Genomic DNA, 17,172 nt, shown 5'->3' with positions numbered 1-17,172 from the left:
GAAATCTAACTGACTTCAAGACTGAAGTGGGAAAAACAGAGTATCTATGATACAAGTGTAATATTTATAAATAAGTGATCATAGATTTGTGGCATATCATGTTGAAAAATGTAGGCTCTCAATCCAACTGCCAGGGTTCCAATACCAGCTCTGGCACTTTACTAGTTAGGTGACCTGGAAAAAATTAGTTTCTCTTAACTTCCTTATCTGTGAAAGGGAGAACAATATTTGCTACCTCAAAGTATTGTTGTGTACTAGCTAAGGATATGGCTCAGATCCTTAAACTCTTGTGGTGAATATAACTGAGTTTTAATATCAGATATCTGAGTTTAATCTCATTTTAACCACTTACTTAAATTTCAGATAAGTCTTTTAATTGGTGTGCTACTTTCTTCTTCTACAAGTGGAGTATTAATAGTACTAACCTCATAGCTATTGGAAGAATAAAGATGAGTAAATATACATATATGTAGAAGAAACCATAATCTTGTCTTTGGAGAAATCTGTCAGAGGTTATTTTAATTTTTTTTAACAAGTAATGTTCCCATTAGACAAATAATTTGCACAATATTTAGAGAGAAAATTTAATTATACAAGACTGGTAAATTCCCATTTTGTTGTTGTTGTATTTTTTTTTATTTTTACAATTTAAAATATTTTCTCATATGAAAGCATTTTACAAATTCTGTAGTTAAAATATTCCAAGTCTAGAATATTTTAATCTGGTCTCACATTTACAAGGCTTATAGTCAAACAATGACCATCATAGGAAAAGTCCTTTTTTTTCCCTCATTTAATTTCAGGAAATATTTGGGAAGGGTATGGAATCACAAGAGATGCCTGTGTAGCTCATCATTGAGCATCTGACTCTTGGCTTTGGCTCAGGTCATGATCTCAGGGTGGTGAGATCAACGCCCTGTATGGGGTCCATGGTCTGGGGGAAGTTGGCTTGAAATTCTCTCCCTCTGCCTCTGCCCCTTCCCCTATCTCTCACCCAGTCTCTCTGGCTCTTTCTCTTTCTTTCTCAATCAAAATAAATAAATAAATAAATAATCATGTGCAGCACATTTAGAGCTGTGATCTCCTCTAAGGACTTTGCCTGGCCTTACCAGGCTCTAATCTCCTATATTTCATCATTCTCTGGCTCTCAGGGATGTAAACTTATAGTCCTTATCTTATGATCAACATAGCATTTAAATATCCCCAAGTACTTTTGTCTACCAGATCAACTCTCCCATTTAAGGTTTCTTGTCACTGATTAATAACTTAAGGGCAACCAAAGTTTAATATGATTCCCCTTATACTAAATGTTGAAGATAATATTTAGCATGAAGTTAATCTTCATAAATGTTGAGCCATTATTATTATCACTGACCCAGTGATATCACTGTCCCGTAGAGGATTGTAGGAAGAGTAAAGACAATTTTAAAAAACAACCAAATTAAACTGCAATAAAAATATCCATTCATTATCAATTGGCCAGACTACAATTTGTTTCCTATTATAGGAAATGCTTGGAGTAAAAGACCCTCAGATTTATCCCAGTGAAAACCTTTCAGGATTACATAATTAGAATATCAGGAGATTTTATTTATAATCATAAATATAAAATAGATATAGTCAAATTAGGGCAAAAAATTTAGGAAGACAGGTTTTTTGGGGTTTTTTGGTTTTTTTTTGCTTCCAAATCTGATGCTTTCTATCTTATTTAAAGCTGGTTACAGATATGCTGATAAGAAGGATTTTTATGACTACATAAGCAAATCTTTTTAGTTCTTATACAAATTTAATTTCCCTCCAATTCCTTTCTAATAATGAGAAACTTATATGCTTTGTAAACAGAACATTGGTATATTTCTTTTTTTTTAAGATTTATTTATTTATTTGACAGACAGAAATCACAAGGAGGCAGAGAGGCAGGCAGAGAGAGAGGAGGAAGCAGGCTCCCCGCTGAGCAGAGATCCTGATGCGGGGCTCGATCCCAGGACCCTGGGATCATGACCCGAGCCGAGGGCAGAGGCTTTAACCCACTGAGCCATCCAGGCGCTGCTGTTATATTTCATTTATATTTAATGGGTTCTAATATGGTCATACTGTGTACTCTATAATCATTTCTGCCTCTACATGATACTAATTGGATCCCTTCTGAAACACATTAGGCCATTTATGCTGTTCCTTGTCTTAAAATGTTGCATTTGCCAATTACCTCCTAAAACCCAAAGTTTGCTTTTGTTTATGGTCATTAAATGTACTTCAGCACTTCACTGTTTCAGTAAATAAGGTTCTTTTTCTGATATATTTGCCAAATTTTGCTAGATGTCCTAGCAAAGTTAAAAAGAACAAAAAATATTAAGTATAAATAATTTACTTATCAATTCTTTTCTTGTATCAAGAAAATAAAACACAGAAGGCTCTAGAAATTATGCTGTGACTCTGAAGATACAAATATATGGGAAGGAGGTTTAAGCTATTGAGGTGGGAAAGCTAAACATTTAAGAATAAGTACTTTTCAATATCTTTTGAACACAATGTTTTCCCTTTGTCCTTTTGATATAATATATTAATATGTTTTCTAAAGAGACAATGAAATGTGAGTACTAAAGTCATACTGCCTTGAATTAAATCTTGTCTTCACTGCTTTTTGTAAATACAATAAAAACTAAACAAAATATTTTTTCTCTTCAGGATTTTATGACATGTCTTTATATATGAGCAGAAATAAAACTATAAATAACAAGATGCAAATACTGTTTAAATATATACATGTATTTTTAGAAATAAAGACTGTAAAGTATATACTTTTATCTCTTCATTGTTTGGCTATCTGACACCACGTAGACACAATCAGTAGTTTTCTTCTTATGGCTATCCTCAAAAATCTCAGTCATACTAACTAATCCGGTAGTTTCAGCTATTAATGCTATACCTTCAATCCCCAAATCTATCCATCAACATTTGCCTCCAGCTCTCTCTCTATGGCAAGACCTGAATTTTTATAAGTGAAGAACACAGTGAGTGTCACGAGAATATCAAAGCCTTTCTTTCCTAAATCAGAGTCAGCACTCTCGCCCTGGGGAGCTGTCACCCCAGGGTGACAGATACAGATACAGAATTACAGAAATTGGGTCTTTAAGATTCCTCCTGCAGTTGCTTCCCTATTCCTCTTAGATATCTCTCCTTAAAAATCTAACATAATATCTTAAAAATTAACTAGCTCTCCTCGTTATTTTAGTACTCACCTGTTTCCTATTTTGTCATTCATTGCACTATTTCTCAGAAAGGGCATTACAGACATTGTGAGAGGGATCTTTATTTTGCAAACACAGATGCTTAGATTTGGAGGGCATTCAGTCTGTCTTCACATACAAGAATTTCTGTTAGATAGTAGAGGGTTGGCACCTGCCTATCTTCCCATTTCAGCATCCCCAGTATGTAGCTTTACTGCCTGCCACATAGAAATAATTCAAAGTTTGTTACTAAATTGAATAAATGTGCTGATGATCGGCACCTACTTCTGATCAGACTACATAACAAACTATTGGGATCCTGTTCATGAATTGTTCTTTCCATCTACATACAGTCCAAGTTCCTCTAACACAGAGATCCTGCCTTTCTCACCAACTTGGTAACTCCGGTGTCTGTTGAAATTAGTCAGACGTCGGTATTGTAAAGTTTTAAAGGGGAAAACTGGAAATACAAGATTTAAGAGTGTTGCACTGCTGGGAAGACAGAAGAATACGAACACTAAAGTGGGGTGAAGATTCCAGTTTCTTGAACTCAACAGTCCAGTTTTTTCCAAGAACAGGTTGCCTTAGCAACATCGTGGAACGCTGCTCTAGCCGCGTCTATCTCCCGCCCCTCGTCACGCCTCACTCTGCGCCCGCCTACTCTGTGCTCTTACTTCCGCCCCAACCTGCCAGCTGGGACCTAGAGTCCTGCCGTTTCTACCCACATTTATATTGCCTGACTGAAAATACGACAGAATATTACCGCAGTTAGAAATACTTTCTTTCATCCTATCCATGCTTTAGTCTCAGGGCTTAAAATGTAAAATCAGTTGCTCTTTGTGAGTTGGAGGCTCCTATTGGCACGAACGAGAGGAACCTATTTTCAGGCACTGCCTTAGACGACAGCAACTTTGGAGGCCCCCAGATTGCTGAGGGAGACGTGGACCTGAGCGGGGCGGTAAGGTCCCGGGCAGAGCAGAGGAAGTGGGAGTCCACGCGGAATTGGTTGGGGTCTCCTCCCGGAGCGGCCTCACCATGTAAGTGTTTGCTGACCCTGATCCCAATCCCTGGTCCCGCTGCACGACTTTAACTCTCTCCCGCTCTCCTCCTCAGGTCGAAGGTTTCTTTTAAGATCACGCTGACGTCGGACCCGCGGCTGCCTTACAAAGTGTGAGTAGCCTGGCGGCCGTGGGCCTTGGAGACTGGGGGCGGGGGGCGGGGACCAGGCTGGCCTTCAGATCCTCTTACGCCCAAGCAGGCTGTATCCCGTCCCTTTCGTCCCTCCTTCGCTCTTCCTGAAACCTCCCCCATCCCGCCCGAGCCTGAAAGGAGACATGCGGCGCCTGCCCCGCTGAGTGTCCACTTCTCTCGGTGCGAAGGAGCAGGGGCGTTGTGACCTGAAGGTTGCTGCTGATAGGTGACCCGTCCTCGGGACTCCATGGGTGGGTTTTGGAGCTGGAGGACGTGTAGACGTCTCTGATGAATTGCTGTGTTCCTTAAGGAGTCCTGATTGCAAAGGCCTTTTGCCGCTTTGACCAGCTGTTACAGGAAGTAGGGAAGACAACCCAGTTGAGAGTCTGTAGTTACTTGAACGTTTATCACTGTCCGGCTTCTGATTCCTGTGTGGGGCACTCAACAGTCGGGCGTCACAAAGTAATGAGCCTCAAATCATACACTTCGTATGTTGGGATTTAATAAAGTGTGATTAGCAGATACGGGAAATGCAGACATAGGCCAGTTACTCCACGCGAGGCCCTTTTTTCTCCTTTAGCAGTTGAATGGTGGTTTGGCACAGGCTTAACTACGTAGTCATCCTGAATTTTCTTAGATAAACACGATTGAGGGTCTTGCATCTGGAAGTCGCATAAAATGCAGCAAAAGACAAGACGTGAGTAGGATTTTAGGCATAATTAATACAACTAATACTGAGACCTCCTTAACCATACTGTTAACAGTTGTCATCGGCCTCAGTGACTTAACTCTCTGTGACCCCTGCAACGCCTACCCTGAAGCTCCCCCCCCCCCAACATGAATCTTTTTCACCTTATCTCACATATTCACAGTTATAGGCTAAAACCTTAAGGTCTTCTTCAGTAACTGCTCCAGCTAAGGTGTCATTTTTAAGTAGGCTCTTGTGAATGACTACATTGTCTTCTTGTATCTAATGTGCTCTAATATTTCTTCTGTAAAAAAATGTTTCTTTTAATTCATTGATCAGACTGCTTTTTACATCTGCCACTACCCTCTTCCCCCGCTTTACCCAATTCTTTTTCTAACTCTCGCAGAGTCCATGATCCACTCTGTCTAGTGGTCCACTGACCTCATCTCTGGTGTCCTCCTCTCCTCAGTGTGTTTCGCTTGGTGAAACACCAACTCTGAACACGCAGCTGCTGTGATCTCTGTACATAGCTGAATGTCTTTAGAGAAAATTACACAGTTAGGCTGATGGATTTTGTGTGAAATTCATAACTATGCTCAGTAGTACCTAACGCTCTGCTACAGTTCCCAAGTTTGCTTATTTTTCTTTTCATTCTCTAAGAGGATTTAAAAAAAAAAAAAAAGTCTTCATACTTCCCACAGTGCTTTTCCCTTCCTCTGAAGCTATGAGAGGAAAATTTGTCTTTCCATCATCACATATATGAAGCTACTGCTGTGTTTATAAACCCATAATTTCTGTCCACCATCCCGTTAGAAAGGATAACCTGACTTTATTCCTATGAAAAGCCAGCTGTACCACTTGGGCTCTAGGTATCGTCTATTTTAGTCTTCTCAAGATTAAAGTAGATGGAGTCCAGAGATCCCTGTCTCCTCATCATCTTTGATTTCTCCCTTTATACTGGGTTATTCTCATCACCATATAAATATCTAAGAAAAAAGTAAGATGGAGAAAGGACAGAGCAGGGCAGCAGTAGTATCTGTAAGAGTCCCTGGAACTTTGTACCAGTTCAGTTAATATTGGTGTTTGAATAAATATGATAGGCATATCTACTGTTTGTTGTTTATGTAGTATGTGTGTATGTATAATCTGTGTATGGGTGTGTGTGTATATAAAATAGGTATGATGTGTGCATGTATGTAAGGTTAATATGCTGTGTATCCTATTCAGAGTAATTGGTAACTAGTACTTGAGTACTGTTAAATGCAATTTTTTAAAAATTGTGGGAGAATACACTGACTTTTTAGTATCACTTTTCACTTGCCAAGCCAGTGAATGTGTGCTTTGATTTAAAAAAAAAAAAAAAAAAAAAAAAGTAACTTGAGTTTCTAACATTTCTAACATTACTAATAGTTGAATTCTAAAAAAGGATGTTAACAGTTCCAGATTTATTCTGGGGGATGTCAGAGTTTTTATTGTTTTTTTTGTCTTTTGTTTTTTGATAAATTCACTCTTGGTAGTAATTAGGTTATAGAAATGTTAAATCAAATGAATATATGGGATGAATTAAATATACCTTTGACTCTCAGTCTGATTCACGCTTCTTCTACTGGAAGTCATTATAATGTGTTGTGGTAGCTAGTGATTTTTATATTCAGTAATCTATAACTAATTGAAGAAATGGGACACATCCCTAAGGTATTACATGATAATTTATTAAAACGTTAAAGCACAATACGGTGGTGACAAGTATTCAAAGAGCAGTGTTAGATTACCAGCCATTTCTCTGCTTTAAAGATAATCTGTTTTACAGTCTTGAATCATTTTTTTTTATTTCACATTAGGAATTTTTTTTTATATTTTTTTAACCTCTTTCTGTGTTTTTAAGTGTTTTCTTGGGGTGTAATGTCAGTTCTGTTTTCAGTTTTTAAATTGGAAAATTCATACAGATTGACCGTTTATCAGTAATCTTTCATATACTTGACACTGTACAAGTTAATAACAAAATCACACATTACATCTCCAAAATGTTATTTCAGATTGTTTTAAGCCCTTTTTTCTAATGATGATATAAAGGTAGAAAGTCACTTCACATTTTATCATAGTAAACATATTCATTTTCATAATTTACTATTTCAGACTTGATTATTAAAATCTAGAAACACTAGAAGGTTCCTGAAGAGGTTAAACTAGACTCTTTACAATGAAAATGGTGACTTTGATGCATCAGGTGAAGAGGTATTTGGACTGGAGATGGTAAAGTGGACTGACAGCTAAGGAGAGATTTGACTTTTTGAAATCCATTTCTGGAAACAAGCAGCAGCCTATATACTAGACCTCTCTGTATCAAAATATATTAAGTCTCACCTATATAGTTTAATTTTTAGGTGGAACTGTAGACATCATCTCAGTTATGAAATTAATTGCTCTTTTTTTTGTTATTTTAAAGTTAATGAATATAGTGTGCAGTCGAAGTAGACAATCTTCAGCCTCAAAAGACAGCTTTGGCCAGCTCTACTACATTAGTCAAAATAAGGAACGAGGGGCTTTAAGAATAATCAGTTTTTTAAAAAATTCTTTTTCATTCTTCTTGCAGACTTAGTGTTCCTGAAAGTACACCTTTCACAGCAGTCTTAAAGTTTGCAGCAGAAGAAGTAAGTATAGAAATTAGAACAACCTGTGTGGAATGTAGTTTAGCAGTATCTTTTTCAAAAGTCTGGGGGCATAGTCGGTTAAGTGTCTGACTCAGTTTCAGCTCAGTTTGGTCTTAGGGTCCTGTGATCACGCTCAGGTATGCTTGAGTTTCTCTTTTTTTCTCCCACCTGCTCTCTCTTTCTCTCAAATACATCTTTAAAAAAAAAAAAAAGTCTAAATTTTGCACGTACTTTGACCCACATCCATGTGAATTCATTACTAGGTTCATGCTATCAAAGAGTTAAGCCCTACTTAACAACGTAAGTGAAAGTTAAGATTTATAGAAGTAGGATGAATGAGTTAAACAAATCTCTATTTAATGCAACAATTAAAAATTATAAGGAAAAGTTATATGGAAAGGTTTGAGGATATGGGATATGAGGATATGGGAATTTTTTTAACCAGCAACATCATTTTACAGTGTAATCTGTAAACCTGTTTTTACTCATTTTGATTAAAGAATTAGAAATTTTTTAATGTCTTTATCATATTTTTCAAGTTTTCTGTTTGAGCCTGTCAACTGCATAGTCTTTTAAAACATTCTTAGGTTTTTGGTTCTAAAAAAAAGATTTTTTTTTTTTCATCCAGAGTTACCAGATGCATCCATAAAACAACTCTTTGGGCATAACACTACAAGAGTAGCTTGGTCTGGTGGAAATAGCACAAAAATGTGATTTGAGAGACTTAACTGCATCATTAATTATCTGTATGACATGAACAAGACTCTTAATTTCTCTTTTCTTCAAATTTCATATCCTGTAAAATTGGAGTAATTAATATCCATCTTTCCTGTCTGATTAAATGATTTTGAGGAAAAATATAATTGCCTTTATGGTATTTTGTGAAGTTGAAAGTGCTGTACAAATCTAGAGTAACTCAAATCCAAATGCCAAATGTTTTGATTCAGAATCTTCAAAAAAGTTTATAGTCACAGAATAATAATTTTAGTACCTAAATAAACTAGCTTAATCCATAATCCTATCCTGAATTTAAGCTATAAATGGAAAATCAGTCAACCCATCAGTATTTACAGAGTGATATTGTCCAGGACCACTAACATTATTTATCATTCCTTCAGAATTAAACTGAAAAGTGGTAGTACTTGTTTTATAGTCAGTGTTTATCTTTTTCACCCATGTAGAATAACTAAAAAGAAAAAAATAGAATAACTAAAAAGAGCTAGGAAACAGCATTAGCATTACTTTCTGCTGCACAGATCACCTGCAGGAAACTTTCCTGGCCCTGGGGAATAGAGATCCCACAAATTACAATTTAAAAAGTAGGTCAATTTGAGCTATCATTAATTTTTTATTATTATATTTTGTAGTTATATATGTTTTTTGTAAGGCAAAGGCATTGTGATCTTGGTCTTCTAGTAAAAGTATAAAAAATAACAGACCTGCAATAGAAAATAAACTTACAAATTTCACATTACTGCGTATATTCATTGAGGTTTTAGTATAGCTTATAACTTACAATTTGTGGGTACTATACATTTAGAAAGGTTATGACTTTGAGGCAGCAATGAGAGGGTCTTTCATAAGATGAGACATAGGCTCTTACAGTGAAGACAAGTGTTGACAAACTGAACCTGTGGATTTAAATTCCTAATAAAATATTTTTTAAAAAATAAGAAAATTCCCCAATAGGACTAAGAATTAGTTTAAGTAAGTGTAAGTAGTGAGTTGTCAAAAACCCGAGAATAGCCTTTTACCATCCTAAATTAAAAGATTAGGAGGGTCTGAGAAAGGAAAGAAATGAAAATTTAGGAGCATGAAATACTTTGCATCCAGAAGAAAACTTATCAGTAGTGTAGCATGAACATAATAGTTGCTGAATTTTACATCACTAGTGATGCTTCCCCAGATGTCTGCTTAACTGTTGCTTCTACATTCTGTAAAAGGGAAAAATTATGTCAGCAGTTGCTTATTTTTAATGTTCATAAATGCACTGCCACTATATGGCTGTGACTAAAAATGCATAGCTTATCCTAAAATGGACATAATCAAAGAATAAGATACCCAGTAGGGTACCTAGAAACTTTGTAATGCTCAAGTTTTAGAAATCTGAGGTGTCCTATAATTAATTTGGGTATTTGCTCGAAGTTTTATTAAGTATTGCAATCTCTATAAATGATTCTTGAAGTATTTTAATGTTAAAGCATATTTTGAAGTTACTTTAGGTTTATTTAAGTTTTTTTCATTCCTTAAAAGGACATTTACAAATAAAAATTATGTGTTTATTAGGTACATAATCCAGTAACATGTTATGTTCTTGTGCATAAATTTTTATTTTAAAACCTAATTTTTTAATTTATAAATTAAAATGAACTTTTTTAAAAAGTTTAAAGTTTATTAAAATAAACTTCAGTTGTTTTTCCTAACTATGTATATGTGACCATTATAAATACCTGGAGCAGCATTTCCCTGAGTACTTTTCCAAGACCACTGGAACCACTGAAACATCAAAAACCATGAAAAACTAGAATCTGGCCGAAAGAGTATGGGAAATACTTCATTCACCAAATCCTTCTTGACATTAAATAAACTGTATTAGCTGCAACAAATTTATTTGATCATAAAACTTAACTGTAATATCTATAAAACTAGTCTCTAGCGTAGAAGTACTTAATAAAGATTTGTTAGGTAAATGAGTGAACTTACGAGTTAGAAGAATGAATGAACTTATGAGTACATGAAAGCATTTTGACAACTGCTGGTCTCTAAGGAATTAAGAGAAGACTTCTCCCTTTAGCTACCAATAAGTTCTGTACCACATTTTATTGATTCAGAAAACACATCTTTTTACACCTCTGAAAGTAGATCAGTGAAGTCTTACTCTCACTATTAGCCATTTAGCAGTCACATAATTGTCTAGTGGACATCATCTGCACCTACTTGACCTGAGTTGTTATTTCCTGGTGGCACAATTAGACTATTGCAATCCTGTGAAATCTAAGTCAGCAATACATTCATTCATAGGAGAATTTGAGGAAGGAATGTGAGCTTTGGTTCATCTTCCATTAAACACAAGAGAGCATTTGTTTGACCTTACTGTTTCTATAGAGAAGTTTTAGGAATGTTCTAAGCCATTGTTTTATTTTCAGTTAGACAAGAGAGTTATATATGATAAAACTAACATGCCCAAGTCTGAAAGAATATATTTATTGATAGTGTTTTAACTTTTTTGTAATGTTTTATGTCCTAGATGCAGGGAAATGCAGTATTTAGAAAAAGATACTGTTCGTTAAGTATAAGCCGGTTGTGGTATTTTCTTTGTTGACATTGTCCTAAAAGATAAATCACATTTAGGATTATAGATTTGATTTTATGTATCCCATCCTTGCTAACCATCTTTTATAGTTTATGTATATAAATATATATTTTTACATAAATGTTTATAAAGATAAAAAATAATTTTTTTTCCTTTTTCTTCTTTTTAGTTTAAAGTTCCTGCAGCAACAAGTGCAATTATTACCAATGGTAAGAATTCATTTTAAAACTATTACTTCAGAGCTAGAGAAATTATTTAAAAAGCAAATTAATTAAAATTGACTTAAATACAAAAACGCCAAAATTTATATCAACACTTTGGCCTTTTTGTAAACACTAAGTCAAGGTTATTGTCCATAATGAGTTCTCTTCAATTCTTTATGCCTCTGGTAGAGTATAGCACTTCACAGTATCTGTGTCTTACCAATCCATGCCAGATTATTAGTAAAAATTACCTTTCCCTTTATTTAACAAGGTGCATTGTTTTTTAATAAGTTGTAGGTACTTTTTGAATATAGGAAGTTAAATGGCAGAGTACCTTTGCTACAGCATTTTATTGCTTTCCTGCAGTAAACTATTTCTTATAAGCTTGAAGTAATGAGGATTTTATTCAATTAGATCTACAGTTTAAATTCTGAATATTTTAGAATACAAGTAATTGTGATGGTTTATATATGACAGAATTTCTCATTCTGAAACATTCTGTATGCTGTCAAATTGAGGTGTTTCTCTACCTGAAAAGAAAGCCAGTCTACTTTCTGGAAAGTTTTAGGTTTACAAATGAGCTGTTAAGAAAATGCTTTGTAAACTTTAATCAGATGTCACTGCAACTTGAATTAAATGACTTTGTGGGCTCTCCTAGCCTTAAGATTTTATGCCTCGGGAGCAATATGTAAATGATTAAGGACATACCTGAGGTACTTTTGACTGTATTTTTCACTGGATGGTGTGTGATAGAATACACTGTCTTCTGTGGAATTTATCAGGATCATGGCATCGACAGCTGTTCTTGTCCAATCCAACAGTGTGTGTAAGTGGGTAATAGTAATGGATTTCAGTAGATAACTTAGCTGAAAGATTTGTCATTCCTGTTTTTAGATTTAAATTGTTTGGCTTGTGCCTATATATCCCATAGCATCAAATCTCTTACTACTGTTAAACCATTTTAGCTTTAGAAATAAACAACTTAGATAATTTTATGACTTACTTTCTAGATGGAATAGGAATAAATCCTGCCCAGACTGCTGGTGAGTATTTGTCTGAAACTCAGAAGGTGTGGGTGGGGCTGTGCATGTCATTTGATACTGAACATGTGGTTCATTCTGATTCAACTAGATGGGATTTTTACTAGGATAATAGTTATTTTTTAGGGATTATATAGGAGTCCTTAGCTATGTCTCTGAGCAATAATTTATTTCCTGGGGGGTATCAGATAAATATATGCTTTCGGCTACAAGGAAGAGAAAACCTCACTAATAAGCATTAAAGGTGTTTAATACATGGAACAACAAGTGATGGTAAGATCATACTCTTATGGGAATAATGATTTTGATAGTACATGAGAAGTGCTTAAAAGTTTGCATTATTGTCCATAGTATGCATTCAGTATGTGCTAGCTGTTAACCGTTCTTTTTAAAAAGTACAGTCAGTTAATATTTCAGGAGGCTTAGCCCTGAGAGCTTTCAGAGCTTCAAACTTAGTATTACACAGTGCTTGCTGTACGTTGATGTTCTGATAAGCAGGCAAAATAAAAGTAATCTTAAACTTCTTGATAGGTAATTTTGTATTTTTTAGATGCACCTTTTTTTGGCTTATAATCTAATTACAGTGTTTTTATAATTAAGCATACTTTAATGTGATCTCAATTTGAGCAGTAGTTACGTTTAAATCATTCTAAAGTACTTCCATGTTATAACAAAATTATATTGTCCTCATAAGGCCTTGGAATTGAAATTTAGCCATCTAGAAAATAAAGAGTGATTTAAAATTGTAGTTTGTTTGTTTGTTTTTACTTAAATCAGTAGTTTTAAGTATATAATCCTTTTTATTAAAAAGATTATTGAAAATCATGAAGCATTTTATTGTAGAGATATCTTTAAAATTGGGTTTAAAGGTTTTATTTCTTCTTACTGTAGAAATGTTCAGTAGTTTATATTAATTCGAGTTACTGCTAATTGTAACATGCTGCCTGTTGTATTACCCTTAAAAGTTGAATTGTGCATATCATGGGCCATGAAGAAAATCTCAGCAAGCAATTGAGCAAAAAGAGGTCAGATCAGGTTGCTAAACTTTGTCATTTGTGGTAATTTAGATTTACTGTTCTTTCTGTCCTTAGATATTTTATTGTATATTGAATTAGCAAGTATTGATGATTAAATTACATTGCTGTTTGCTGAGTGTATGTGTTAGCACTTTTGTGGCTAGTGATATTTAACATTTTCAGAAATTTGGTGGGTTATGAAGATGTGAGAGGAGTGGGAACAAGCCTTAAAGCATGGAGTTAGTCTGAAGCTATTTGAGCTTCTGTACCTATTTAGTTTATACTTTTTTGTATCTTATATTATGATCATTGTTGGAATGTTAAGATAACTTGTCATTTTTTAAATACATAACTTTGTATTTTGTTTGTTTGCGTAGGAAATGTTTTCCTAAAACATGGTTCAGAACTGCGGATTATTCCTAGAGATCGTGTTGGAAGTTGTTAATATCTGCTACTTGGAACATAGGATGACCTTTCCAAATAAATATTGGTATTGTTGTAAAACTGAAGTCAGGCATTTAAAACATGATGAAAACACCAGTAGCTGATGAAATAATGAAGGGTGACTCTGTCCCTTCTTGTTATTCACATGCGTCCTGTGAAGAGGGACTGCTACGTGTAGAGGGTACCATCTCCACAGAAGACCATAGTCTGTCATCGCTACCTCACAACACATACAGATAGTTAATTTGGGCTAAGTGGATTATCCAGCTGTGTTTTGTAAGTGGTGGATGCTTCTGATAACTCTTTCTGAGAACATTTGGAAAATTAAAGTTTACTGAATCTTCCTATTTGCGTTAAAAATTTAAATGAACTGCGGGTCATACATGGCAGTTTGCTTGATGGCATCTGACTTGTGCACTTAAAAATAGTTGATTCTTAATTTTATGTTCATGATAAAGGATATAGACATAACAATGAATACGTAACTATCTTTTTGTCATTTAGGTTTTTTTAAGTTTCAAACTATATCAGAGACCCCAAAATTGAATTTTTTGATCTAGCCCTTATGTGTAAAATTGATGTCCCACACCAAAGAGTTTTAACTATGATCTTGCAGAATCCAGTACTTGGTAAGAATTCAGAATAAAGTAGAACCGTTCTTTGCTGAGTTATGTATCCTTTATCAGTCTCTGAATACAACCTTTAAAACAACCTCAAGAAACCCTTGTGTTATTGAGGCTAGTATTTCTAAATAACATTCAGGAAAAGGGTATTGGAAAGATCTGGAATTCTCAACAGAGCTCTAGGAAATGCTAATTGAAAATTTATTATACTGATTAAAGACCCAGCATTTAAGGAGGTGTTAAGTTTAGCCACTGAAGTGATTAAGTGAGGAAGTAGGGAAACCCCAATGACCAGTTTTCTGGTAAGGAGGAAAGAAACGGAAGACACAATGAAGGGGAACAGAAAGCTGTAGGAGAGCATCACAGAACAAGCCAACTGGATCGGCAGAAGTGCAGTGTGTGTTGTGGAGAACTGAAGGGGAAAAGAAAATATATGACATTTCAGAAGGAGCAGAAGGCAATTAGAGAAAGCAAAGTGTAGGCTTTGTCAACACACAGACTTCAGAATTCCCCTTATGATAATCTAAAGAATGATATGCATAAGGGAAGAGTTTATTTACCCTTACAGAGGAAATCAATATCTATGCAGATCTTGAAAAGATGAAAGGAAGGCTCATAGTGATTCAGATTCAGTGCTTGGCCTGCTGTATCCTGGATGGTGAGCTCCCTGGAGGCAGGCTTTGTGTCTGTCGTGCTCTTTCTAGACCTGGAAGTGTAATAGGCTTTCAATAAGTACATGCTGAATTATTCATGAATAAAGTATCTCTTAAGACCAATTTTTATCTAAGTGTGTTTCAATTATATTCCCTGTCATAGGCCCTAATAGGTTCATTGGGAAAAAAATGTATAAGGAGATGTAACCGGGTCAGCATCTCAAGGGTGACATTGGTAGTTAAGTTTAAGAAATTAACCAGTTGTTGTCATATATTTGACAAGTGAACAATAAGATTCTAAATTGTGAAGGTAATATTTGGGGAAGTTTTTATTTTTCTAAACAAAACTGAGGCTCAAAGACCCCAGGTTTTTTACATCATTAAGCCTCAGTTAACCAGAAATTTATGAATACCCATTCTGTTAATTTTTAAATTTAGACTTCCTTCATCCTGTTTCCACAACGAAATCTGCCTGCTGTGTTATGTAAGTTATGATGTCCTGTGCCATAAAGTGATTTAATATTTTTCTTCTTTGGTTTTGAAAGTTTTGTTGTAGTAAATTAAACACATTTTCCTAAAGAACTGGACATTTTGTTATTAAATAAATGTGATCTGTAAGTTCTTTGTGCAGAATGTTTTGAAGCAATCATATTTTGTTTAAATACATTATTGGTACATAATATCGTATGAAAATACATTTGTCATACTGTAAACTGTATTGTCTACTCCTATTTCATTATTAAATCTCCTGATCAGCATACTTGTTGAGCTGGTGTATCACAAATGTTGCCAAAAAAGGTGGGGGGGGGTGCAAAGATGATGAATCCCATAGGTCATAGAAATGAATATATACTTCCAAATGCCAGTCCTTCAGGAATAAAAAAGAGAGATCATAGTAATTGGGTAGGCCAGTAGGTTCCAAACCTAAGTGATTATCAGAGCCACTTAGTTAAAAATAAGGATGTCTAGAAACCACCCATAAAGTTTTGAATCCTTAAATCTGGTATGTCACAGAACAATCTCTGTTTATAAAAAGCATTCCTGGTGATTCTTCTTGTGCAGCTATGTTTGAAAATGATAAGGCCAACCTTTTCACTTTGTAGATGAACAAAAATAAGTCCAAGGTGTCAGGTGTCAAAGTGAGTAGGATATGTTCTAGAACCTTGGAAGTGTACATCCCTCTTCTTGGTTCTCTAGTAGCTGACTAAGTGCAGAGGTACTAGCTAACAGTCTTTCTCACTGGTAGTAAAACCTCATTTTAAAGTGTTGCAAGTACAGTCGTTTTCATGGATATTTTATTTCTTAAAATTAGTTATTTGAAAGAAAAGTTAATGGCAAGAAAATTCAGTCCCCCTTTAAGGCCCCCTTTCCCCACATTAAGATATTAAAACTATCTACTATGTCTTTTACCCAAGGCATTGAAATATTTTTGAACCTGGAAGTATTAAAATACTTTAATGGAGCAATTCTAAATTGATTGATAAGTGTTCCCAAGGCCCTTTACAAAGTGGTAGATTTTTTACACTGGTAAATGTGTGCATGTGTGTGTGTGTGTATGTGTGTGTGTGTGTGTGTGTCTATATACATATGTATATTTACATACTATACAGTTTGTGGTTACATATGTATGTACACATGTATGTGTTTTACATATGTAATTTACCCAAATGTATTGAACTCATCTACTATGTGTCAAATACTTAGATATGCTCCTTCATTCTTCCCAACAATTTCAAATTATTAACCCCATTTTACAGAAGAAGAAAGGTTTAAGTAGGTTGAGATTTGACTTTGATCCCTTTTATGACTTTGGAACTCTTTCCATCAGACAAGGAGAATTTTTTTAGTATCTTTTTTTTTCCTCCATAGTATACCAAATCTGTATCTGTATTGAATTATAAATTTAAAAATATAAAAGAAAATGTCTAAGACTTCAATTCTTATTTCAGAGGACCTAATATGTGTGTAATAATCATGAATGGCATTACTTTTCAATACATGGTATAAATTTGATGGTGTAAATATATTAAAATTTAAGTAAGTAAAGTCATTAAGTAAAAGTCAGTCGAAGATAATTAGGATTCTGGTGCTACTCTAGGTTGGCACAGTGGGAACAGGACTGT

General features: G+C 34.8%; 1 protein-coding gene across 1 annotated transcript; it reads left to right on the top strand.

Moving 5' to 3' along the window:
* The first annotated feature begins 4,150 nt into the window (after positions 1-4,150).
* On the top strand, positions 4,151-15,762 carry UFM1 (ubiquitin fold modifier 1). Its single transcript, XM_032314886.1, has 6 exons — positions 4,151-4,264; positions 4,341-4,397; positions 7,700-7,757; positions 11,240-11,279; positions 12,284-12,316; positions 13,707-15,762. Coding segments are annotated over exons 1-6 (258 nt in total). The 5' UTR covers positions 4,151-4,262; the 3' UTR covers positions 13,775-15,762.
* Positions 15,763-17,172: the final 1,410 nt, after the last annotated feature.

This window comes from Mustela erminea, chromosome 15 (genome assembly GCF_009829155.1).
Source record: "Mustela erminea isolate mMusErm1 chromosome 15, mMusErm1.Pri, whole genome shotgun sequence".
NCBI lineage: Eukaryota > Metazoa > Chordata > Mammalia > Carnivora > Mustelidae > Mustela > Mustela erminea.
The sequence above is the reverse complement of the archived record's forward strand: the minus strand, read 5'-3'. Positions and strand labels throughout refer to the sequence as shown.